Source organism: Penicillium griseofulvum, assembly GCF_001561935.1.
Source record: "Penicillium griseofulvum strain PG3 chromosome Unknown contig_79, whole genome shotgun sequence".
NCBI lineage: Eukaryota > Fungi > Ascomycota > Eurotiomycetes > Eurotiales > Aspergillaceae > Penicillium > Penicillium griseofulvum.
In genome coordinates, this window is record NW_024467420.1 from 707,201 (window position 1) to 730,146 (window position 22,946).

Sequence of the window (22,946 nt, forward strand, 5' to 3'; positions counted from 1 at the left end):
TGTTATGTTGTGCAGAACTGTTAATATGATGTGCATCAAAAAGAAATTCGCTCTTCAATCGAAACAATTCATTGTTCTGGAAGAAGTGGATATCCAAAAATTGGGAAAACACTAGTACAAAAGTATACCTATCTGAGCTTCATCTTCTTGGCCTCCCGAGAAAAACCTCCTAATACTTCTTCATCTGGCGAATCCAGCATCCGCTTCGACACGCTATTCGAGGTATGCCCTTCAAAGAAATACCCATTTCCAGAAGGATTAGAGCGCACCCGCCTCCAACGTTTACGCTACCACCGCGGGTCGATCGTATTAGTCTCCTCGTCGGACTCACCTGTATAATTCCCCCCGATCGGTACACCAGAACCCGACCAATGTGTGCGGGTCATTTGATGGGGGTTAGGAGGGGGTACTTCGTACTTCTCGGCAGTTAGATCCTGTCCCTGTAGAACATGTCGCAGAGGGAATCACTTACATATTCTCGAATGAGTAGCATCGGGTCCAAGACTTCATCGTAAATAGTATTGGAGGATGTGACTGTCTTGTTGAGAATGAACTTGGGGTGGCCGAATTTATGGAGGAATCCTGAGCATTTGTAGTTCATTGATCTCACAATTCCAAGTTTCCGGAGACTGTGAGATATTGCGCGAGCCTCGTCGTCGCTGCAGTCTGGATGATATTAGATGGATGACTTTGAAGGATGGCAGTTATTCTTACTTAGTCTTCTAGCCAGTTTCCAATTCACTATTGGCATTTCCTCCCTAGCAAGGAGGAAGGGTATTATTCTGCGCATTCGGATAAGCTTAAGCAGTTCTTCCATCAGATTACTATCAAAGTCGTATCCGATCAAGCAGCTATAGCAGTAATGTATATCTGGAATTCGTTCGTCTTTGGCAGAATAATAGCCATAGCACAGGGTATGCTGGTACTCCTTGCAATTGGCACATTGTATCTTCCAAAGTTGATTAGAACTGATGAGCAATTTGGTATAGTCTTGGAGTTTCTTGACTTACAGACTTGCTAGGCTTGAATCTCCATGTGTTGCACTCACACCGATAACGGCAATCCTTGTGTCTTTTATCAGTCATTCCTCTATTTGGCAGGTCTTCTTTTCCACCGATATTCTCTTCCTCTGGCATCCTGGCGTCATCGGAGCGGTTTTTAACATAGTCTATCGTTCTTGGTGTGACAATGGGTTTCGGACCTGCAGCCTGCAAGCGACGAATGTATACAGCCGGGTAAAAGTTTCTTCGAGCCTGTCGACGAGTCTTAGAAAGATGGAGTCCATCACGGCTAATGGGACATGTTGCATAAGCTGCCTCCTCTGGTTCACCAAGAGGTATCTTTGATCTTCTCGAGCGTAGAGGGCGTTTTTTCTTGAATAAATCTGAAGTGTCATCTGGAGCGGAGTGAGCCCATAACTGAGCCTTTGCGTGTACCTCAGACTGATAAGCTTCCACGTCTTCTTGCTTGAAGAAGATTACGTTGTTCACATGCTTCGATGTCTATTAAAAATCAGAATTCGTCCAAATGTTTGGATAGGAGCGGTAGTAAAGGCAAACTGACATATCGGTGTGATGCTCTGGACCTTTCCCTTCTCTCTATCAATGTACCCTTAGAGGGCCTATATTCAAGCTTCATTGCTTCCATGGCTTCCTTGGATCTTCCTATATCTGTATTAAATGAAAGATTTAGTCATGATGTAAGCAAAGTGAGGCAGAGGTGCACATATTTACCATCGGTGTCGCTGGAAGTGCTTTCATCGGTGGAGAGATAAACCTCCCCAACTACGTCCAGCGGCATTTCAGCAAGCGTGGGAATCCCGACCTCCTCTGAACGGAGCACTGCATCGTCAATCGCCTCCTCCGTCGAAGGGAAGTGAGCCTCGCCACCGGGCGAGGTAGAAAGAAGAGAATTCACTCTCAATCCAAGTCTTCAACCTGTTAGTCCTGACCCTTGATCAAAAAAGTAAAATTTAAAGACAAAGGAAGAACCAAATTAAAGAAACGTACGTGTGAAAACCGCTGTCAACGCTTCCGTAAAACCGCTTCGTCCTCTTCCAGTATGAAGTCCGCGGATATTCAATGATGTCGTCTTGGGAATCATCAAACCCAGGCATATCGTAAGATTCCGGACATTCCGGTTTGTAGAAGACATGTATTCCCAAGCTGCGCTTGTCTGTTCAACCCGTGAGTGGTAGCACTAGGAATAAGCAACAAAGAATGTACATACTAGGTAATGCCGGGCTTTCAGCACACATTGTGGTCAACCGACGGATCAGGGCTTTCCCTTCAAAAATCATATTACGCATACTCGCTCGATCCTCAAGGGGGCTGACAAAATCCGTTCTTAAACCATTGGTTATGCGATCTGCGGGGCCGCGCTCACCGGAATTGTCGAAGGTGAAGGTATAAGATTCAAGAACCTTGTTTGGTGAGCTTTTATCTGCAATGACAGTAAACTGGACTGCATGTAGAATGCCTTTTAGTAGGGCATCGAAAATGCCATTTTCCTAAAAGAGATGCATATGAGCACTTCCCAATCCGCATAGGCTTGTCGAGTGACTCACTAGAAGGTCGAGAAGTTGGTCGGCTTCATCACTCATGTGTCTTTCAATCACACATACAGGAACATATTCTGATCTGTTACGTGCGAAATTGCCCTTGCTCTTCCCGTTTATAAAATGGGAATAGGTATAGCGCTCATGGAAACGGTTTACTCGCAGAGCCCGCTCGCCAAAGGCATCCTTGGGCAACAATCCACTGAATTCTGTATGTCAGGACGTGAATAGGAAATTGTTTAGACCATAACTAACCGCATAAATGAGATTGATGCAACCTATAAGACGCATGTTAGATCGCAGTCGCAAGCATGCGTCTCGTGGGGAAATCGACTTACGGTCATGTGTAGCGTTATCTTCATTAACTCTAAGCTTTGCTCCTGTTACACCATAAGAATTAGTTTAGGTCCATCCCAGGTGCTATTAATTCAATCTATTTGATCTGAAGGGCTACTCACGATCACGGGAAATCGGTGGGTTTTATCCGCCTGAATTTCGGGCTGGGGTTCCCCAGACTTGGAGATAGCCACTATAGCTACAATTTCCTTGGATTGAAGCATGCTTATGGAGGAATGGGTATGATAAATCGAAAATGAAGAAAAATTGAACCTTACAATGCGAGAAGACGACGATAGTATATTTCTATACGGAATGTGGACAAAGAGCTACAGAGAAAAATACTTGAACTGCAAGCTCTAAAAATAAGATCTCTTTTGCTTTATGGAGCAGTCGTTGGACATTAACAAAGGAACACCCTACATCTTGAAACACCTGAGGAATTAGCAAGTCTATTCATAGATTTTGGAAGTAACAGCCAGCCGCGTGTGACTATATAATCTTCCTATAGTCCTGAGCATTGCCTTAGCGTTAATTAGCATCTCTTTCTTATATCTATAGACCTTTGAACCTTGGTCACTTCACTCCGATATATATATTGGGACAATGTTGTCTCCGGGGTTCTAGCAAACAAGGGGTGAGGTAATCCAATATAAAAATGTATTCCTCTATAAATCTCCCGTCAAGTAAAGTGTGCGCAGTACTCTCAAGGATATATCATGGGAGGCTGGAGAGCAAAGCAACCAAACCCTAATAGATGCGGGGGAGGCCAAGACATATTTCATATATCGGCCCGTGGATATTCCTGGATAGCATATGACTTGCATAGGATAAGTTAGTAGTAAGGGGCAACGGACTACAAGTTTATGTTTTATTCTATACCCCTGTACCCATTAAGCCCCCTCTCACCGAGCCCCTGGATAATTTCTTCAACATAAACAATGAGATACTGCCAAGAAGCCACCCGAAGCACGCCCCCACCTCACGTGATATGTGGCGATGGCGAAAAGAAAACTTGATAGAACCTTGGAAGTTGGAATATGAATTACGATATCATGTTGGTATATTTACGAGGCAAATATACCTACGTTGTAGATGGGAGCCTTGGAGAAGTAAATATGCTTATCTGAGATCATATCGGTCCCACCTTTATCTGGTAATGATTTCTGCCGGTCTAGAGCAGGGAGTAGGGGATTTCTTCATCGGATCATTTTGAATTTGGGTATATTTGTAGAATATTGAATATGAATATAAAATGTAGAATATCTATTTGATGAATTATATATAAAAAGAGAGACTTAAAAAGAATCCAAATCATTTGCCATGACATCTTCTACGGAGTACGGGAACCGGAATAAATGTTGTTCTCCGCCCAACTCCTTGTCAGCCGCCACTGTTTCTTTCTCCCCTTCCCTTTGCTTGCTTCCTTTGCTTCCTTGCTTGTGCTTTGTTTCCCCCCTAACCCGATCATTCATCTGAAACTATGTGCTGAACGCCCTTTGCATCGATGGTTTCGCTAGACCGTGCTGAGGGGTGTTTACTAAAAAAAAGATAATCTGGAACGTCACGGTTCCTTTGTCTTTTGCATATGAGCTTTCTTTACAATGACTTCAAATGTTCCCAGCACCATTCAAATTTCTGAAGTTGACTCGACTTTGCCTGATCACAACGCGTCTGTGTCAACATCTTCTCATGCAACTCACAGCCCCGGATCTCGATCCATTCATCCTCGAAAACGCGAAATGGACGAAAGAGACGGCCTAGGCCAAGGGCCATCAAATGCAGCTATCGGACAGTTCACCTTCGCCCCTACTACCCGAACGACCGTGGTGACGACCACTACAACCACAACTACCTCCTTCCCACCGTTGACAATCAACCCCCCGCGAGCCGTCAAGGATCTGGACGCCCGACAGTACCCTCTCGCCTTATCTCCGACGCCAGCGGCCCTAAGAAATCTGAAGTTCAAGATCGGTGACAAGTCAATCATCTTCAACGAGCCCGAGGATACCACAAATGCTGCTGCTGAGGTATAACTTGCATCCTACCCTACCAGTCCCAGTTCCAATACTGACGTTATATATATAAACAGTATAAAGAGAAAAGCGAGGCGTTGAAAACTTCAAATGGCCAGATCCGATCTGTGAATTCGTTCATCTCCGAGGGCGAGAACCCAACTCGGCGCCTGGCTCCTCCGAGAATAGCGAGTCAACCTTCTCACCCTTCCAATACTCGCCGTCGTGCCGTATCCCCCGCACTCTTTGATCATCGACCCTCGGTGGTTGTTCCGCGAACTCGCCCGTCACGGGTTCCTTCTGAGCCGATCACACGCCGCACTCGCCAAAGTGGTGTGGGATCAACTCATCTTGCCGCTGGCCTTGCCACTCCAGACACCGAAACCAACCTGGGGGGACTGGGCGAAAATGTGGCCCCAAGACCGAGAGTTCATAGTTCGGTGTTCCCGCGCAGGGAGCCTCCTTTGCCGTCACCTCTCTCCTCTGAAATCGGAGCTAAAGGCGTACAGACATCCAATCAAAGTTCCTACTTGCAGAATGCGTTGTCTGGACTTCGTCCAAACATTGGAACTCAAGAGTCTCAAGCCACCGAGGCAGATGAGAGTTGTTCAACTGCAAATGAATCGTCTTCATTTGGTCATGATACAACATATGGAACCCAGGAATCTTTATCGCAAGAAAGACCCGAGCCTCTATCTCAACTATCGGCAATAGACAATGCCATAGCGCAGGATATGTGCCTCCCGAGTCCGAGTCTCTCGCCGGTTGCTGCTATGAATGCCCTCCATGGCGAATCCTCATTTGAGTCAGAAGGGCTCGACGTCGATACGGATTCCAGTCTAGATCATAATGTCTCGCGTTTTTCTAAAGCTTTGCGGCTCCAAGATACAGATGAGACTCGGGTAAATGGCCATTCTCTTGCAAACTTACGGTCACCTTCCTCCCTCTTAGATATGCCCAGTGTCTTGGATTTCTTTGATTCGGTACCTGATGAGGTCAAAACGTACCTCATGTATCAATTTCTTCGGAGATGTCCTAAACCTACTCTCCATTTCGTGGCTGATGTGGTTAATCCCACTTTGAAGTGCGACTTCCTGTCTCTCCTGCCGCTTGAGCTCAGCCTCAACATTGTCAAATACCTTGACGTTCAGACTATGTGCCGTGCTGCACAGGTGTCTAAAAAGTGGAGACACATCACTAATTCTGATGAAAAGAGCTGGAAGAACCTCCTTGATCAGGATGGATATCATCTCTCAGATGGAGAACTCGAACGGGCTATAAGACAGGGATGGGGTTGGCAGTTGTCGAGCGGCCCTGAAGATCACGAGGAAGACCTCAGCCTCATGGCCCTATCCAGGGCGGATATGGAGGGGTCCCCTGGCGGTCCGATAGCCGGTCCTAGCAGCAGAAGCCCTCTGGGGTCTCTGCCATCGATGCGACGAGGCAAGCGGAAAGCAAACACGCGTGCTTCAAGCCGGAAGCTTGCCAAGCGGAAGGTCTCATCCAGTGGAGGAGAATTCGCCGATCCAGACTGGAGGAGAGATGTTGCCGCGTCCGAAGCCCCATACGCTGCGGCCAACGCTGCAGCTGCCGCAGTGCCCTACGCTGAAGTGGGTCTACCATCTCTTCGTGGGCTGTTCCTTTTCAAGGTCCTCTACCGTCGCCATGTTGCCATCCACAAGGGATGGATGCAGCCAGATGTCAAGCCACAACACATCGCTTTCCGCGCTCATGACCGCCATGTTGTTACTTGCCTGCAATTTGATGCTGACAAGGTTCTTACGGGAAGTGATGACACTAACATCAACGTGTACGACACTAAAACAGGTGCGTTGCAGGCGACATTGGAGGGACATGAAGGTGGTGTGTGGGCGCTTGAATACTATGGCAACACGCTGGTCTCTGGCTCCACCGATCGCTCAGTGCGAGTCTGGGATATCGAGCGGGCCAGGTGCACCCAGATCTTCCACGGCCACACCTCCACCGTCCGATGCTTGCAAATCGTCCTGCCTGCCGAGATAGGTAGGGATGCAGATGGCCAGCCTGAGATCATGCCTAAAGAACCATTGATCATTACCGGGTCTCGTGACTCGAACCTTCGAGTCTGGAAGCTTCCCAAATCTAGTGACCCAGTCTACTATCAGAGTGGCCCTATGGCAGATGACACTAACTGTCCATACTTCATGCGTGTGCTCTCCGGTCATCAGCACTCCGTTCGTGCAATTGCAGCCCACGGTGATACCCTTGTGAGTGGTAGCTACGATTGCACAGTGAAAGTCTGGAAGATTTCCACTGGGCAGACTCTACACACTTTGGCGGGTCACTCAATGAAAGTCTACAGCGTGGTTCTTGACCATAAGCGGAATCGTTGCATCAGTGGAGCCATGGACCACATGGTCAAGGTGTGGTCACTAGACGATGGATCCGTCCTATACAACCTGGAGGGTCATACCTCCCTCGTCGGTCTACTCGCTTTAGAGCACGATTTCCTTGTCTCGGCTGCCGCCGATTCCACTCTCCGAATCTGGGATTCCGTGCACGGCCACTGCAAGAACACATTGAGTGCACACACCGGTGCCATTACCTGCTTCCAGCATGATGGGCAGAAAGTCATCTCCGGTTCTGATCGTACCCTGAAGATGTGGGATGTTCGAAACGGCGAGTGTGTTCGGGACCTCCTCACAGATCTCAGTGGCGTGTGGCAAGTCAAGTTCAATGACCGAAGATGTGTTGCTGCAGTGCAACGTGACAGCTTGACTTATATCGAAGTAATTGTCCCCCGATGAGGCTTTCCGATCCTTTATGCTAATGTTCTTTCTACCTAGGTTCTCGACTTCGGTGCTGCACGGGATGGAGTCCCGGAAAGCAGGCTTGCGAAACGTATTGTTGTCAATCGACGTGGACATGAGGTCCTCGGTGGAATCGAAGACGATGACGACTTGTCTGATTGAGATGCCTAGGCCGCGTTTTCTTCGACCTCATTATCTCAACATCCGACAACCTTTCTTCTCTCTACACTACTTCCTTTCCTCTGTCTTTTATTCTCTTCTCACTATTCCCCCATTCACGATACCCATCCTTACAGCTCTCGTCTTCCATCGGAACAAATATCCTTTGCATAGCGCGGTCGGCATTCTTTGGTCTTACAGCATTATGATAAGGGGCCAGGCGTTTATCTTTTTTATTTACCATATTTTTTTCTCATCATCTCTTATGTTGAGGTTTCTATCATCCTGTATCCCCGAATCTTGCCCATCCCAATGCATCCTGCCATCGATACGTTTTCTTTGTCTTTGCCTGATGCGTATTTCACTTCCCATTCTGTTCCCATCGGTGACATTGCCTTGTCATGTTCGTTTACATATTTTTCGCCTTGGTTTGTCCGTTTCGGACTGCTCATAATTGATTCATTATTTACGGTCTCTACAAATTCTGTCATAAGTTGGGTTGGTGTACAGGGTTTATTGTAATTGCATTTGGTATTGTATTCTACTCGTAGCAGCTGGCTCTAGATAACGAAGTATTCGAATGCTTCGAGTATGAACCATAGTGTTGTTTGGCGGTCTAGGCATGCTGTTGTAGTAGACCCATGCCAGCTAGTTCCTGATGGCACATAGCCAGTCTTGGAGGATTGACTGTCATGCCCAGGAAAATCCGAGATATGTCAATCTACGCCTCAGAAAAGGAACGAAAGATGTACAATCTCATCTCTGGCCCCTAGATACGCGTGGGCTCGGGGAAGGGCTGATCAGACCTGACTAGCCGCACCAAGGAGTCAAGTCTAAAAGCTCGACAATAGTTTCGGTTTTGGACAATATGGCATGCCGTTCACGACAAAGTAGCCGGCGTCTCTGCAGCAGGCGGTACAGCGAGCTTGCCACCTTGCAAGCTCCCATCAATCCCAGCAGCAGCCAAAATCGACCACCGAATAGCATCGATTCCCAGCGCCCGACCAGGACCAACCTGTGCCTCAGCACTACAAGTCAAAATCTCACCCAAAGACCCAGGCCCCTCCGAAGCCCGCGGGTCCGGCTGCACAAGAGGTTTTATCCCCCGGAGCAAGAGCTGTAGTCGCTCAATATTGGCCGGCGTGACACCGGTCTTCATCTGCTTCATTTTCCTAACGAGGAACTTATCAACCTTGGATAAAATGATCTGATGCGGGATCGCGTGGTGTCGGAATAATCTGAGGATCTCGGCATCTGTTTGCTTGATACCGTGCGTACTGTCGATAAGCAGGAATGCGCGACGGAGTCTAATATCTTCGTTAGTGATCGTACACCATGTAAGCATGCTATGTTTTCCATGGCACAGGTCATAACGCACTGTTTCCGCCCTTGGAGATACTTCATAATCTCCGCGCCCCATTCGGATCGACTCGCCTTTCCGTATCCTGGCATGTCAAGCAACACAACCTTCGACTCGCCGCCCTTTGTACCTCCAATCCCGAATGCATTCATTTCCCTCGTTCGACCTGGTTTCGAGGATGTCCAGCAGACCTCCTGTCCCATTATTGCGTTCAGGAGCGAGCTCTTGCCGACATTTGAGCGGCCCAGGAATGCGACTTCGGGCTCGACTGATGCGAATGGTGTTGTGCGGAATTTGGCCGCGGACCAGAGTTTTAGCGGTGAATGGAGCGTCGGTGTGAAGACCTTATCGGCGAAGGCGAGTTGTTCTTCTTTCGGGGGTCTGGTATCCCAGTAGTAGCAGAGGTCGGTCGTAGTGAGGTCTTTAAGCTCGCGCTTTGAATTGGGATTTGACGCTGTGGATAGGGCTCGTATTGTTGTATATAATGATATCCTGGAAGCAGAGTTCCTGCATGTTTGTATTGATTTCATCATGCCTCTTGAATATCCGAAAAGGTGTTGATAAAAAGTCCAAAAAAAGTAGAGTATCGATTTCTCCAGACGCACGGGGCAAGTCTCCCGAGCCAAGACCGCATCATCAGCTCTCGCCTGGAGATAAGAACTGACCTTCTTGTTCCATGACTGACATTAAGTCTCACCGGTCAAGATGATCAACGCAGTCCTCGTCTTTAATAATAATGGCCAGCCCCGACTGACAAAGTTCTACACACAGCTGGTGAGTCGACCGCCGAACTCTCACCTCACAAGACAACCCATGGACAACTAACCCACGAAACAGGACACGCAAACCCAGCAGTCCTTGATCGCGCAAATATACCGTCTAGTCTCCCAGCGTCCAGCAAGCGCGTGCAACTTCCTCCCACTGCCCCCTCTCCTCTCACAAGGCGCCAGCTCCTCCGCCTCCGGGCCCTCCGATGCCCCCACCCAAATCACATACCGGACCTACGCAACGTTGTCGTTCATTATGATCTCTACATCCACGGAGTCCCCGCTCGCTCTGATCGATCTGATTCAGGTTTTTGTCGAGGCGCTGGATCGCATGTTCGAGAATGTCTGCGAGTTGGATCTTATCTTCGGCTATGAGACTCTGCATGCTGTGCTCGGGGAGATGATTGTTGGCGGCGTTGTGGTTGAGACGCATATTGAGAAGATTATTGCTGGTGTACGTGCTCAGGAGGGGTCGTTGGGTAAGAAGAAGGCTGTTCAGGCTGCTAGTACTAGCTTGGGTCGCGGGGCTTTGCCTGGGTTAGGGGCGTGGAGATGACCTATAGAGGATAGATGCTTTTTGATGAGCTGCATATTGATGGATCTGAGGAAATCGTGTCCCATTTGGTCTATCTAAGGCGTTATGGTTACGCATTCTACACTTGCTTTCGCGGGATTTGGGCCGTTTTAGACTTCCGGCTACGCCTTTTAATGATATATTGAGTGATGTGTACATTGTGAAGCTTATAAAATTAAAGATATTTCTTTATTTCAAGCCTAGGGAATGACAGCATCTGGCTCTAATTGACAGGTACCATTGCAACTATTTAGCAATTCTAAAGCCCGGCGAGGCGATCAACATGTTGGCCTATGGACCGAGAGGTCCCGGAGGTAGAGGGAGATGGCGAGGATTCGCTGGTGGAGAGCGATGAGCGGATTAGTGACGATGCTTATAACATTTGTAATGTTGCTTGCCATAGCTCCGATGTTGTGAATACAAATTTAGGCGGTTTACCTGTGAACGAGGCCGGTCAGTCATGTGCATTGCTTGGACAGCGCTGGTCACAACCCAAAATACCGTGATCGGCCATTGCGTCTTCCGTACGGATTTCCATATAGGTATAGTCCGTACCGCTATTAGCCATGTGTTCCATTCTTGCCCGCCTTTCGACATATTGAAGGCGTAAAATCGGGAATGAATCATCCATCACTGATACACCTTTGCCAATCTTCCCTCATATGACTTGGCCAACGCCGAGAGTGACACCTACAAAGTCCAAATGGGCAACCATGGTCCATAGGAACCAGATTTGTGGGAGACCATATTGTTGTACTCCTATGGTCTTGCAAGATTTCTTCAAATACGCTGTGCGTCGGGTGTATTTAGCTCCCTGTCTTTGTCGGCGATTGTGGTAACCTTGTTGGCAATTGCGTCCATGTAATCGCAGTCGGCGAGTATTCTGAGCTGGACGGCCCAAACATCCGACGGATACCCCTAGTAAAGGTTCACAGGTTGTCCGACCGGCCATCTGTCCGGATATATGTCCTCTTTAATGCTGAAATCCCTTGGCCACTTTGTACTCCGTCGCCTAACCGGTGGATTATTTGTCGTAACGATGAGGAAAAGGATTGCGTCGGAGAGCCAGACGTCAGCCGGTGGTGGTACGAAGTTGCATCTTGGTCGAACGTAAGGATCTCGTGAATGTGAGCGTCCTATCATCAACCAAGCATAAAGATGCCCATACTTGTCACTGTGTGTAAGTGCCAAAAGGCAGAGCTGAGTCTGGAATACCATGACCATTCCTGACTTTTTCACCACACTTTCCCCTAGAACACTCATTTCATGAAGTGGTATGTTCTGGACAAGATCCACATGGTCTTTGAGTCCGACTTGCACTTTTTGATAGCAAGGACCACCGCCGTTTCATGAGACAAGCCCAACCAACCCTTAACCTTAAACACGGCGTCTGTCTTGAGATGCAGGTTGCCAAGCAGATTAACATGCCATCATCTGGTGGGTTGCCGGGCCTAGATTGGGGCGGTGGACCAGCAAGAAGGATATCCAGAGTTGCAGGATCAGTGTGGCCAAATTGGTCACATCCAGCTAATCTGCTGTGACGAGGAAGGTTTCCTTGTGCCGCTATTCACGCATATTAGGGTCTCCTCAATTTGCACAACTGAAGTAAGGATCTGCCACCATTTTCCAGGTATCCTCGCGGAGAGAATCTTGGTAGTTGGCTGTTCGGATGTCTTTCCACTTCGACTTTAAGTGAAGTCCTTCATTTTCAGTGTCTTTTCCGGCTCGGACATTGACAAGACATGTTGATTCCAGTAGGAATCTTTAGCGTCGTCCTGTTTAGCTCGTTCGCGGGCAAATGGTCGTGGGGAAAGGCAATTGCTTCAGTGGATGATAGAACCGTAAACCCCATCGGCTATGAGGTACTTGGGATATTCTCTCTGGTAGCCTCACAGGTAGCTGTCTGGTTTGGCGGTTCCCAGGTGGTCATCATTGTGAGGGACAGGGGAGGTTTATCTTCTTTGGCATTGTTTTAACCCTCTGAGAATGTGGGTCATTCTCTATTGATATACCAGTTTAGACTGACACGCGAGGTCTTGTGCTTTTCTCTTATGATATAGGTTACTGGATATATATTTACACCCTTTCGCTATATTGTGACACAGTATTAGTTTACGAAGCAGCAAACGCAGCATCACCATAGACAGAAATATAGACGACGTAGGATAGTCTTACTAGGTGTGGGGTAGTATAGCGCCATGGCCGCACCATGACCAATGCAGAGATAGCCCTGGAGAAATGGGGGGCTGACTTTGCATATCCCGGGTGATCAGCGTGCTATCATTTGAGAAAAAGAATACTGTAATTTGAGATTTTTGAAGGTTGTGTCTAAGCAAGTTAAGAGGAAGATCAGGAAGACTTTGAATTTCTAGTATTGATGAATGACTATGTATCACAAACATAACGGGTTGCCCTGGAGATTATTGAGGCAGTTACCCTCCATCGCTCCTGCCAAAATATAGAGCTGTATATCACGTGACAGAATAAACTTGCCCTACGGACTAGCCCTAGCCCTAGTCACATGAGTGCGCTAGCGGGACCCACAGACACTTCATAAGTTGCATCCACACGAACTTTCTCCTTTCTCATCCGTCAACCGTCAATCAGCGCAATCAGTCGACAAAATGGTGGTGAGTACATATAATGTCTCTTGATAACATCAGAGGCTTCTTCTAGTTCTCTCGCGATGTCTCACGACATTCGCATTGCTTCAGATCTTTGATCTAAGCAATTCCGCCGATCACGCACAGCCTCGAAAGAGATGTGTCGCGATCGTGTGATGATTTTGGCTGGAAGCATAGAGTCAATGCCCGTAACACGGCTTGGTTCATGTTCTCCTTAGAGTTCAAAGAAGATGCAGCACTATGTGAACAGCACGCTGATCTTCTTTTCTCAATGATAGCCTCCTAAGTCCGGAAAGAAGACCGCCGCTCTGCCCTACCCCCAGGGCAAGGCTGGCGCTGGCAAGAAGGCTGCCAAGGTTAGTTTTCTCTTTCCCCTTTAGGAGTGCATTGAGTTTTGAAGAGACTAACCATTCCATAGAACCCCCTTATCGAGAAGCGCTCCCGCAACTTCGGTATCGGCCAGGACATCCAGCCCCGTCGCAACCTCTCCCGCTTCGTTAAGTGGCCCGAGTATGTCCGTCTTCAGCGCCAGAAGAAGATCCTGAACATGCGCTTGAAGGTTCCTCCTTCCATCGCTCAGTTCCAGGCTACTCTTGACCGCAACACCGCTGCCCAGACCTTCAAGCTCCTCTCCAAGTACCGTCCTGAGACCAAGGCCGAGAAGAAGGAGCGTCTCGTCCAGGAGGCCACCGCCGTCGCTGAGGGCAAGAAGAAGGAGGATGTCTCCAAGAAGCCCTACAACGTCAAGTACGGTCTCAACCACGTCGTTGGTCTCGTTGAGAACAAGAAGGCTTCCCTCGTCCTCATCGCCCACGATGTTGACCCCATTGAGTTGGTTGTCTTCCTTCCCGCTCTCTGCCGCAAGATGGGTGTCCCCTACGCCATTGTCAAGGGCAAGGCCCGTCTCGGCACAGTCGTCCACAAGAAGACCTCCGCCGTTCTCGCCCTGACCGAGACCCGCGCTGAGGACAAGGCCGAGTTCGCCAAACTCCTCTCCGCCATCAAGGAGGGTTACACCGACAAGAACGAGGAGTCCCGCCGTCACTGGGGTGGTGGTATCATGGGCGCCAAGGCCAACGCCCGCATCGAGAAGAAGCAGAAGGCTCTCGACTCCGCCATCAAGGTTTAAATGCTTGTGTAACTACAGCTTTTCTTCCTTTGATGTCTGTTTGACGGGATCGTTTTCTAATCGAAGCGCTCGGATCTCAAAAATAATAAGTTATTGTGGGAAACAACAAGGTGTTCAAGGCTTCGACGATCTATTGACGGCCAATTCTTTTAGCTTTAGATGGGTTCGAAAGAGCCCTTTGGCCCTTTTTGGATCCTGTTCTAACAAAAAAAGACATTTTTACCTCACGAACTCCAATGGCCCTATGTACCACTTTTCTGCAGATACCCATGAATGCATTTCTTACCTGTTCAATCTGTCGATGGTCTTGGTAGTCCCATCAGAACTAGGCATTCATGTCGTCTGCTTGTATTTGTAGTGTATCTTGTAATGTAAGATTGTAGTCTGAGATTCTATTAGCAGATAATAACTGCACCTCCTCGTATTGATCATCAAATTTTCACTCAAATTTTTCTGTGGGAACTGTGTGAAACCTGCCAAGAATACCAAGTCTTTTCTAAAAGATAGTCCCGCCTTGGCACATATCTTAAAGACCTCTACATACTCCTATCAAATAGTCTTACATTGAAGAAACAGTTCATATTGTCATTCATTGAAGAGTTCAAAGGTCTAAAACGGGATAGGCTATATATATTCATTGAGAGTAGGTGAGATTGAGGGGTAATCCCACAACATATCCAACATGTACAACATACATGCCACAATATATATTGCATCCCATCCACACGCAGACTATCTAAAACTGATTTCCATTGGAATCATACGCATCATGAACCTGCTGTCTGGCATCATACTTGGCCCTCTCCCTGTCAATGAAGTCCAATCCTCTGGACTCAACCTCACGGTCGACAAAGGCACCAGCAAATCCAGCCAGGATCTCTTTGGCCTTTGCGTGGCTGTCGGGTTCACCTGCAGATAGAAAGAAGTACATATTAGCCTTTGCCTGTCTATAGACTTGATCCCGCCTGCAGAATGACTGAAAGGGGGGAGGGGAGGGGTTGTGGACGTACCATTCTCAGCAACGTGGTCCTCATAGGCCTTGGCTGCCTCGTAGCTAGCGGCACCGGCGATCAGCTCGTGGATCAAGGAAGGATCATGTTCCGGCTGGTCATTGTAGGTGTTGTAGGCTTGTGCCTGTTCGGAATCGTCTAAGGTAGATGTGAGTGGAAGGTTGGTATCAAGGAAGTATGGGGATATTCACCACTGAACCAGCCCATTTTGAAATGAATTGTTAGGGAAAAATGACAAGAGAGTAGGATTGCGAGAGATGTCAGAGAGGAAGAGGGGTACCTAGTCTAGTGGGTTTTATACTGTCCCACTAGTGTCTGCCGCATTTACCGTCTCACCATTGAGGGGCATATTCAGACCAGTTATATCTACGCAGAAGGAAACGGTCTCCAGAACAGGGAATAATAGGATAGTAATAACAAATGACACCCTTAGACCTAAATACCCAGGAAACCATACATGTAGTCATAAAAAGGATAAAGACAAGGCTGGTATGATGACATTACAGGAAGATTCAGAGGTCCACAGCCAAAACATAAGTAGAAAAAAAAAAGTACAAAGAGACCCAAGAGCTCAGTCCTATGGTCCCAGAAGACCAGAGATGCTCACCGATCCTTTTAATATGAATGATCGAGAAACCCCGTCTAAAGACACAAATTGAAAGCAAGCGAAGAAGGTGTATAGTGTGAAGGACGAGACATAAACGTAATTGCGGTCATTTGATCATTAACGTTGAGGAGGTCGTGAAAGCCCTTGGCGTACCTGTATATTATTTGTTAGCAAGTTCAGACATAAGTAGGCCACAATCACTCACCTTCATTTGTTCAATTCGCGCCTTCAGTTGGCTGGTGACTTCCGCGGCGCGCTTCCAGTTCTCTGCCGGCTCAGATGATCTGGGCTGCTGCTGGTCGTCTTCATTAAAATTGGTGGAGTCTCGGGTTGAGCGTGTGGGGCTAGCAACGGCCGAGTAACCGTATGTAGTAGGGCTCAAATTGCGTCGACCTAGACCGCCATTGCGACTGCTGGGTCCTGGTGATTCCATGCCGGACTCCTTCTCTTCACTGGGAGTAGCAGAGGCATAGCTCCGAGGACGCGAGCCTTCGAAACGAGATCCCATATGAAGGCCAGATCGTGTAGCAGCATTGCTGTTGCCGATGTGGTCTTGATAGATGGAATTTGTATCTGGCATGCCCATGCTTCCTGCGTCGGAAGTAGCGTTAGGTGGGCTCATGGCAGACGCGCGAAGTGCTCGTGCAAGTTCACGCTTCAATCTTTCGATCTCTCTCTGCTGCTTTTGAACATTTCCCTCCGCGGTTTCCGCGTCACTCCGTGCTCGAACAAGTTGAGTCTCTTTCGCCTTGATGCTCAAGACGTCGCGAGTGTGGTCCTCAATCAGCTGTGCATTCTGGTTCTGAAGTTCAGTGATTGTTGAGTTGAGCCTTGACCGTTCGGACTTCATTTCTTCCACCGTTCGGTAGAGGTTTTCTTTCTCCGCCCGTAGTTCCTCCAACTCAGCACGCTTCACCTTTTCAGCCCGCAACTCCTCTAGCTCAGCACGATCGGCTGCCGCCATAGTATTGACAGCAGGTTCAGCAGGCACCGAAGGTCTGGCAATGGGCCGACCCGCAAGGCCACGACCAAGACCGAACTTGGGAGCAGCCGGCGGGGGAGCCACATCCTCTTCTGGAGGTGCTGGTGCCGCAACTCGTCTGGACGGCGATGCGGTGGTTCCGGGGCCAGCAAGCTTCCGTTGCAGCTTGAGAGCTGATCCAGGAGTTGCAATGCCGGGCTTAGGAGCACCGAGCTTCGAAGGGATTCCTCTGGATGCAGGTTTGACTGGGGGTTCTTCTGGAGCAGGTGGAGCAGCTACAGGGGCTAGTTTTTTCAGTCCAGTTGGCGCCGGCCTCTTGCCGACGACCTTTTTGGCAGCTGGGACGGCGGGCTTTGGGGGTGCCACGATAGCCTTGGGTCGCTCCTTGGCCTTGACTTCAGCGGTTCCGAAGTACTCTTTGATTTTGGTTTTACGAATCTCGTCAAGACCATCGAGATACGGGTTCATGGCCCGTTCACCCAGGATTTTCATTAATGTACCCAGAATTTCAGCCGCTCCTTCACGGATTGCCGGGGCTGACTCGGTCAATAGCTTTGTGCCGGCATCGGCGATCGCTTTCTGCTCTGCCTTGGCTGGTACCATCCGGGTTGTGCGCAAGCAACGAACCAAGAACTTGACAGTTTCCTGCTTGATCTGTGGGTTCTTGTGCTTGAGATACTCAAAGATTTCTTCCAAGCAGTCCGTAAGAGTTGTCGTTGTGAAGACAGCATCCAACGCCTGGCCCAAAGCATCTGAGACTGTCGCCTTCTTTTCTTTCAAACGTTCAAATATGGGCGCCATAATGACGCTTCGGTATTTGGTAAAACCGTTGCGAAGGCCTTTGGCCAACACGTCCACACAGTTGGCAGCTACCGTGACGACCGCGACGTTGGCATCCTTCATGGATTTGGCTAATCCTCTCACGATCTCATCGTAGGGGCCATCCTTGATCCGGGGAACGTTGAGAACGTTATAAAGGGCGTCTAACGCTTCCTTGCGGTCCTTCCATTTTGACGAGGCCAATTGATCATGGAAGTTGTCAGGGACTTTCTTCAAGACGTCAACGGGTTCCGCCAAGTCGAAGGCATCAACAACCACCGCGTCCTCCTCCTCATCAAACTCATCTCCGGCTGGATCCTCACCCCCCTCGCCTGCCGGGGCAGCGCTGGCCGCGGCCATGGCATCTTGTTGTGCCCGAGTAAATCGCTCTTGCTTTGGCGTGGGGTCCTGCTTCACAGCTTCAAATAGTTTCTCCAAATCTCCCTGTTGTACAGGTTTCAAATCGGCCCAGAACAGAGACTTGATGGCCTCCCGAAGCCACCGGTAGAGTTCTACGGTCAGATTTTGTGCTTCCGCGCGGACATTTTTATCGGCATGACCAAAAACCTTGGGCAGCGCCTTCAACGTTTGTTTCGGGTCGACGATCTTGCAGCCAAAGTTGTGATAAATGAGGGTCAAGGCCGCGAGAGTGGCAGCGATCACCTTGGGTACTTTGTGTGATAGAATGGGTAGTAGCTCCTCAATCACCGGATCGGCCTTATCCAATTCGACACATAATAAAAGAGCTTCCTGGGCGCTAGCTTTACCAGCCGGTCGTGTAGATGGGAGACCTTTTTCAGCAATTGGTCCAATTGTGTATGCGCGGGATCTATAAATAAGAATATTGTCAGTGGATTCAGGGCGGACCAAGGCGATCGCGTCTGGGACCGGGGGTTGACGCACCTCGTGCAGGCCTGGGCTCCTCCGAATTTTAGAAAGGCGCAGTATGCTGCAAGACCTTCTGACTGTGCTGCAACATTGGAATCTGCCACCGCCCCTTTCCACAGACCAGGGTCTTGTATGAATGGTACAAAGACCGGATGTGATTCATCGGGAGTCTTTTCAAATTGCGCTTTCGCATCTTCGTATCCCTCCTTTCGGACCTTCCAGTTCTATATATCGGGTTAGATGTCACCAGTGGCCCTATCGATCGAGCAGGTTTTATAGAAATGAGCGCACCTTGTGAGCGAACCGGTCGGGCAAGGGTAAGGAGGAGAAGTCCTCTGTGGCTTCAGCCATTCTGGGCGAACAGGCACTATCAACGGATTCTGGGAGCCAAAGGTGTCAGCACTTTCTGCAATGTCCGTACAGAACTGCGCATGGTATCAAAGAAGATTCCAGAGAAAGATATAAAAGGATGGTCGCGGGGGGAGGGGTGGTCTCTCGGGGGTTCATATTGCCGTACTGTGGGTGCCCAAAGGGTATCAAAGAGAGAGTGATTTATGAGACACTGATCTTGAATAGAACATATGCAAGTCAAAGTGTCAAATGTAGATTGATAGGAAGTTGAAGATATTAGTTGAAATGAGGAAAGAAAAATAAACAGTTGGAAGTTGAAGAGAAAGTAAACAAAAGCCTTGGCAGATTGTTTTGTTAAATCTCCCCCCTCCCCGCGGTGGATCGTAACTTGTTCTATTTATCTTCTCTTCTCTTCTCTTTCTGTGTTCAATTCTTTGACTACTCTTGGATCAATTCACCTATTCGCCAACTCACGAGCTTCAACCCTCAAACTCCCCTTAAATTCGCCGACACCGCTCCCACTTTCCCCTCCGAACCAATTTGGTGTATGCGACATTTGGATAAGCTGAGGGAAAAGAGACATATTACACCATGAGCCAACTGCTTACGTCGCGACAGGCGGAGGAGCTGTATGTGACCCAATATACTTCATCTAGGGGGTGATCGCTGATGGTGTTTTGCGACAGACATAAAGGAATAATCGCCTACCTCACCTCTGTGAATTTGCACCACAGCTCCGCCGCTTTACGAGAAGAACTAGGCGACTCCATTAGGGTTGATGAGACCACACTAAAGAAATATGAAGGACTATTGGAGAAGAAATGGACCAGTGTAGTCCGGTTACAGAAAAAGGTGCGAAGATCCAGACAATACTACAAGCTTACCTCTTGTTAACTTGCCATTCTGATATAGATTATGGACTTGGAAGCACGATGCGCAGCACTCCAGTCTGAGTTGGACACCGCGACCCCGACTTCCCTGAATCGAAAAAACCAAGACCCAGTCTCCTGGCTGCCCCGGGCACCAGCGCGCCACGACCTGCAATCGCACCGTTCGCCAGTATCGTGCCTCGCTTTCCATCCAATATTCTCTTCATTGGCCTCTGGCTCAGATGATACCACAATCAAGATCTGGGACTGGGAGTTGGGTGAACTAGAGCGCACAATCAAAGGACACACTAGGGCAGTGCTAGACGTTGATTATGGAGGACCACGCGGAGGCACACTTCTTGCATCATGCTCGTCAGATCTAACAATCAAATTGTGGGACCCGGCTGACGAGTATAAGAACATTCGGACACTACCAGGGCACGACCACAGTGTTTCAGCAGTCCGGTTCATTCCATCCGGAGCTGCAGGATCTCCAATGTCAGGAAATCTGCTAGTCTCAGCTTCTCGTGATCTCACGCTGCGCATATGGGATGTCACAACTGGATATTGTGTCAAATCTATGCAGGGCCATGGAGACTGGATTCGAGATGTTACACCATCCCCAGATGGCCGGTTCCTCTTCTCCGGTGGAGATGATCGAGTTGCCCGTCTGTGGGATATCTCTTCGGGTGACACCAAATCAACATTCCTAGGTCACGAACACTATATCGAGTGTGTGGCCTTCGCTCCGCCAACAAGCTACCCCCACCTCGCAGCTATTGCGGGGCTAAAGAAGCCACCACCAGCATCATCGTCCGCCGAGTTTGTGGCTACTGGTTCTCGTGATAAGACCATCCGTCTTTGGGATACTCGTGGAAACTGCATCAAGACCCTTGTTGGCCACGATAACTGGGTCCGCTCATTGGTTTTCCATCCCGGCGGAAAATACCTTCTCTCGGTAGCTGACGACAAGACCATGCGATGCTGGGATCTCACGCAAGAATGCAAGTGTGTGCGCACGATCGTGGCGCACGACCACTTTATCAGTTCACTTCGGTGGGCGCCGCCTTTGATTAAGGATGCTGGTGCAACTGAGGGCTCGAAGGGTGCCGAGGCTGCATCCAATGGGGCTAAAGAAGACCCTAATGCGACAAAGATGTCTATTAGATGTGTCCTAGCGACTGGCAGTGTTGATCTTAAGGTCCGGGTCTGGGCGGCATGATCTTCGGTTTGAGTTGGCACCGAGGAGCCATGGGGAAGCAGATGAGGCCGGGGCAACACCGAAAGCTCGAGATAAACCCTCATGCTCAATCGATTCGTCGAGGGAGCGTTGCATCTCTCTTGGTTATGCCTCCAAGCTGAATGGTTCGGATTTGACAGGCACATTTTGCCGTTTCTGGGTAAAGGAGTTGGTTATTCTTCCGTGATACCAGTGACTTTCTTTCTGTTTACGAATTAGGGAATTGGACTAGACAAGTTTCTAGGCTCGACCCATGTTTATGATGTACACTGTTGGCTTTTTGTTTGACATTGATGGGGTTTCTCATACATCCTTTAGACCTATGTATCTCCCTGAAGATCCCAGAAATACAACATATTACAATGTCAAAAATAGATTGAAGCGGTATAATACAGTACATAACCTCCGATATGCAACACCACAGAGGTCAAAGGAAATCCGACAGTTCAAATACTGAAGCCCATCCCAAAAAGAGCTAAACGTACACATGTTCAGTAAAAAGCCGATCATTGCGCAGCCTCCTTCACTTTCGCCTGGGTAATCCTCTCACTCTCCGCAACTCTCTCCTGCACAATCCTCTTAACCTTCCCGACCCGCTCATTCTCCCCATGAATCCGATGAATCAACTGCGCAGTAGAAAGCACCTCATCCTTAGGCACAGGAACACCGGCCTTAGCAGCCTCCTGCACGAGATCCACCTCACGACCAAGCCGTTTCGACTCGCGACGGAGATACTTCGCCGCCCAGCGGGTCTCACGCTCAGCCTCACGCTCAGCCTTCGATAGCACAGCAGGACGGTCCTCAATCGCTTGACCGAAGGGAGTGATGATGCGCTCGACAACGTGGTGCACGTTTCGGCTCTTGGGTGCGCCGGACGAGAACTCGATTACGTCGCCCTCGCGGAGGGAATTGCGCGGGTCGGACACTAGGTAGTGTGTTTCCTGTGGGTAGAACTTGCGGATGTGTCGGTCCCAGAGGGTGTGGCGGTGGCAGACGCCCACTGTGCGGTCCATGCGGCCGACGGAGACGACGGTGCCGGTCTTCAGGGCGGAGGCATAGTTGCGCAGTCGGGAAGGCGCTTGTGTATCTGTGCCGGTGGTCTTGGGTTTCGGTTGTGTGGGGGTTGGGGTGGTTGTTGAGGCGGTGCGGAGGGGTGTGGTGAGGTATCTGGTTGATTGGAGGATTGAGGGGCGTGTCAGGGACAGAGATGTCGTGAGTGAGGCTCGGAGAGGCATTGTTGCCCGGAGGAGGTGGCTTGGTGCCATTGTTGGTGGGGAGCAGGCGGTTGCTCTTTGGATGGGATTGAGAAAGACGAGGTATTAGAGACGATCAGGCACGCGAATGGTTTGTGGTAATGGTGATCGCCCAAATGGTTGCGAGCTTGCGGTGTTTGCAGTTGAGGATTTCGAGAATTTCTCGGGGAAGCATGTTTGCACTGTTTGCACCCTAGTATAAGATATCGACTTGGATGGACTCAGGATTTAACTAGGCAATTTGATAGCAGATTCTTCCTATTCAAGGATATAAATTGCAGCTAAGCTTCTAATTGATTGTATCAGATTTTATAGTGTCTAATTTACCTGAGCAGATTTCCCAACTCCGTTCCAACCGCTACCTCGGCCCTCATAGATGTCTCTTAGAATCACAAATATCGAGCAGTACTATATCTTTTCTTCATACTGATAATGCTTTTTTTTTTGCTTTCGGATTTCTATTCTATAGCAGAGCAGGAGGAAGACTCATAAAGCGAAATATGTACGCTTAGTCCAAACGGAGCAATTCCAAGATAGAACAACTTTGCCCTAAACACGGGAGTAGAACCAAGTATAAATGAGTTCATACCAAATTTCCCTTACCACTTGCCACGTTG

The 22,946-nt window shown here is 48.9% G+C and overlaps 8 protein-coding genes across 8 annotated transcripts; 4 read left to right on the plus strand and 4 right to left on the minus strand.

The window, feature by feature from the left end:
* Positions 1 to 287: 287 nt before the first annotated feature.
* Positions 288 to 3,117, minus strand: PGRI_002300 (uncharacterized protein; the record flags this gene model as incomplete). The annotated part of the gene is made up of 11 exons (XM_040787943.1): positions 288 to 434; positions 473 to 666; positions 1,049 to 1,502; positions 1,564 to 1,670; positions 1,734 to 1,930; positions 2,010 to 2,175; positions 2,230 to 2,509; positions 2,567 to 2,759; positions 2,813 to 2,835; positions 2,896 to 2,937; positions 3,016 to 3,117. 11 exons carry the CDS (start codon positions 3,115 to 3,117, stop codon positions 288 to 290), a joined length of 1,905 nt encoding a protein of 634 aa, XP_040651715.1.
* Positions 3,118 to 4,635: 1,518 nt separating this feature from the next.
* Positions 4,636 to 7,859, plus strand: PGRI_002310 (F-box/WD repeat-containing protein; the record flags this gene model as incomplete). The annotated part of the gene is made up of 3 exons (XM_040787944.1): positions 4,636 to 4,923; positions 4,986 to 7,676; positions 7,734 to 7,859. 3 exons carry the CDS (start codon positions 4,636 to 4,638, stop codon positions 7,857 to 7,859), a joined length of 3,105 nt encoding a protein of 1,034 aa, XP_040651716.1.
* An 877-nt stretch (positions 7,860 to 8,736) lies between these two features.
* Positions 8,737 to 9,749, minus strand: PGRI_002320 (translation initiation/elongation factor MRX8; the record flags this gene model as incomplete). Its single annotated transcript, XM_040787945.1, has 2 exons — positions 8,737 to 9,163; positions 9,235 to 9,749. The coding sequence occupies 2 exons, from the start codon at positions 9,747 to 9,749 to the stop codon at positions 8,737 to 8,739; spliced, it is 942 nt and encodes a 313-aa protein (XP_040651717.1).
* Positions 9,750 to 9,921: 172 nt separating this feature from the next.
* On the plus strand, positions 9,922 to 10,539 carry PGRI_002330 (putative AP-3 adaptor complex subunit sigma; the record flags this gene model as incomplete). The annotated part of the gene is made up of 2 exons (XM_040787946.1): positions 9,922 to 9,990; positions 10,054 to 10,539. The coding sequence occupies 2 exons, from the start codon at positions 9,922 to 9,924 to the stop codon at positions 10,537 to 10,539; spliced, it is 555 nt and encodes a 184-aa protein (XP_040651718.1).
* Positions 10,540 to 13,181: 2,642 nt separating this feature from the next.
* Positions 13,182 to 14,310, plus strand: PGRI_002340 (60S ribosomal protein eL8; the record flags this gene model as incomplete). Its single annotated transcript, XM_040787947.1, has 3 exons — positions 13,182 to 13,187; positions 13,460 to 13,537; positions 13,600 to 14,310. The coding sequence occupies 3 exons, from the start codon at positions 13,182 to 13,184 to the stop codon at positions 14,308 to 14,310; spliced, it is 795 nt and encodes a 264-aa protein (XP_040651719.1).
* Positions 14,311 to 15,046: 736 nt separating this feature from the next.
* PGRI_002350 (putative spindle pole body component) lies at positions 15,047 to 18,967 on the minus strand (the record flags this gene model as incomplete). The annotated part of the gene is made up of 5 exons (XM_040787948.1): positions 15,047 to 15,219; positions 15,321 to 15,444; positions 16,133 to 18,557; positions 18,632 to 18,840; positions 18,908 to 18,967. The coding sequence occupies 5 exons, from the start codon at positions 18,965 to 18,967 to the stop codon at positions 15,047 to 15,049; spliced, it is 2,991 nt and encodes a 996-aa protein (XP_040651720.1).
* Positions 18,968 to 19,558: 591 nt separating this feature from the next.
* On the plus strand, positions 19,559 to 21,058 carry PGRI_002360 (WD40 repeat domain-containing protein; the record flags this gene model as incomplete). The annotated part of the gene is made up of 3 exons (XM_040787949.1): positions 19,559 to 19,596; positions 19,654 to 19,819; positions 19,880 to 21,058. The coding sequence occupies 3 exons, from the start codon at positions 19,559 to 19,561 to the stop codon at positions 21,056 to 21,058; spliced, it is 1,383 nt and encodes a 460-aa protein (XP_040651721.1).
* A 524-nt stretch (positions 21,059 to 21,582) lies between these two features.
* On the minus strand, positions 21,583 to 22,341 carry PGRI_002370 (uS17 family ribosomal protein; the record flags this gene model as incomplete). Its single annotated transcript, XM_040787950.1, has 1 exon — positions 21,583 to 22,341. One exon carries the CDS (start codon positions 22,339 to 22,341, stop codon positions 21,583 to 21,585), a length of 759 nt encoding a protein of 252 aa, XP_040651722.1.
* Between the last annotated feature and the right edge of the window lie 605 nt (positions 22,342 to 22,946).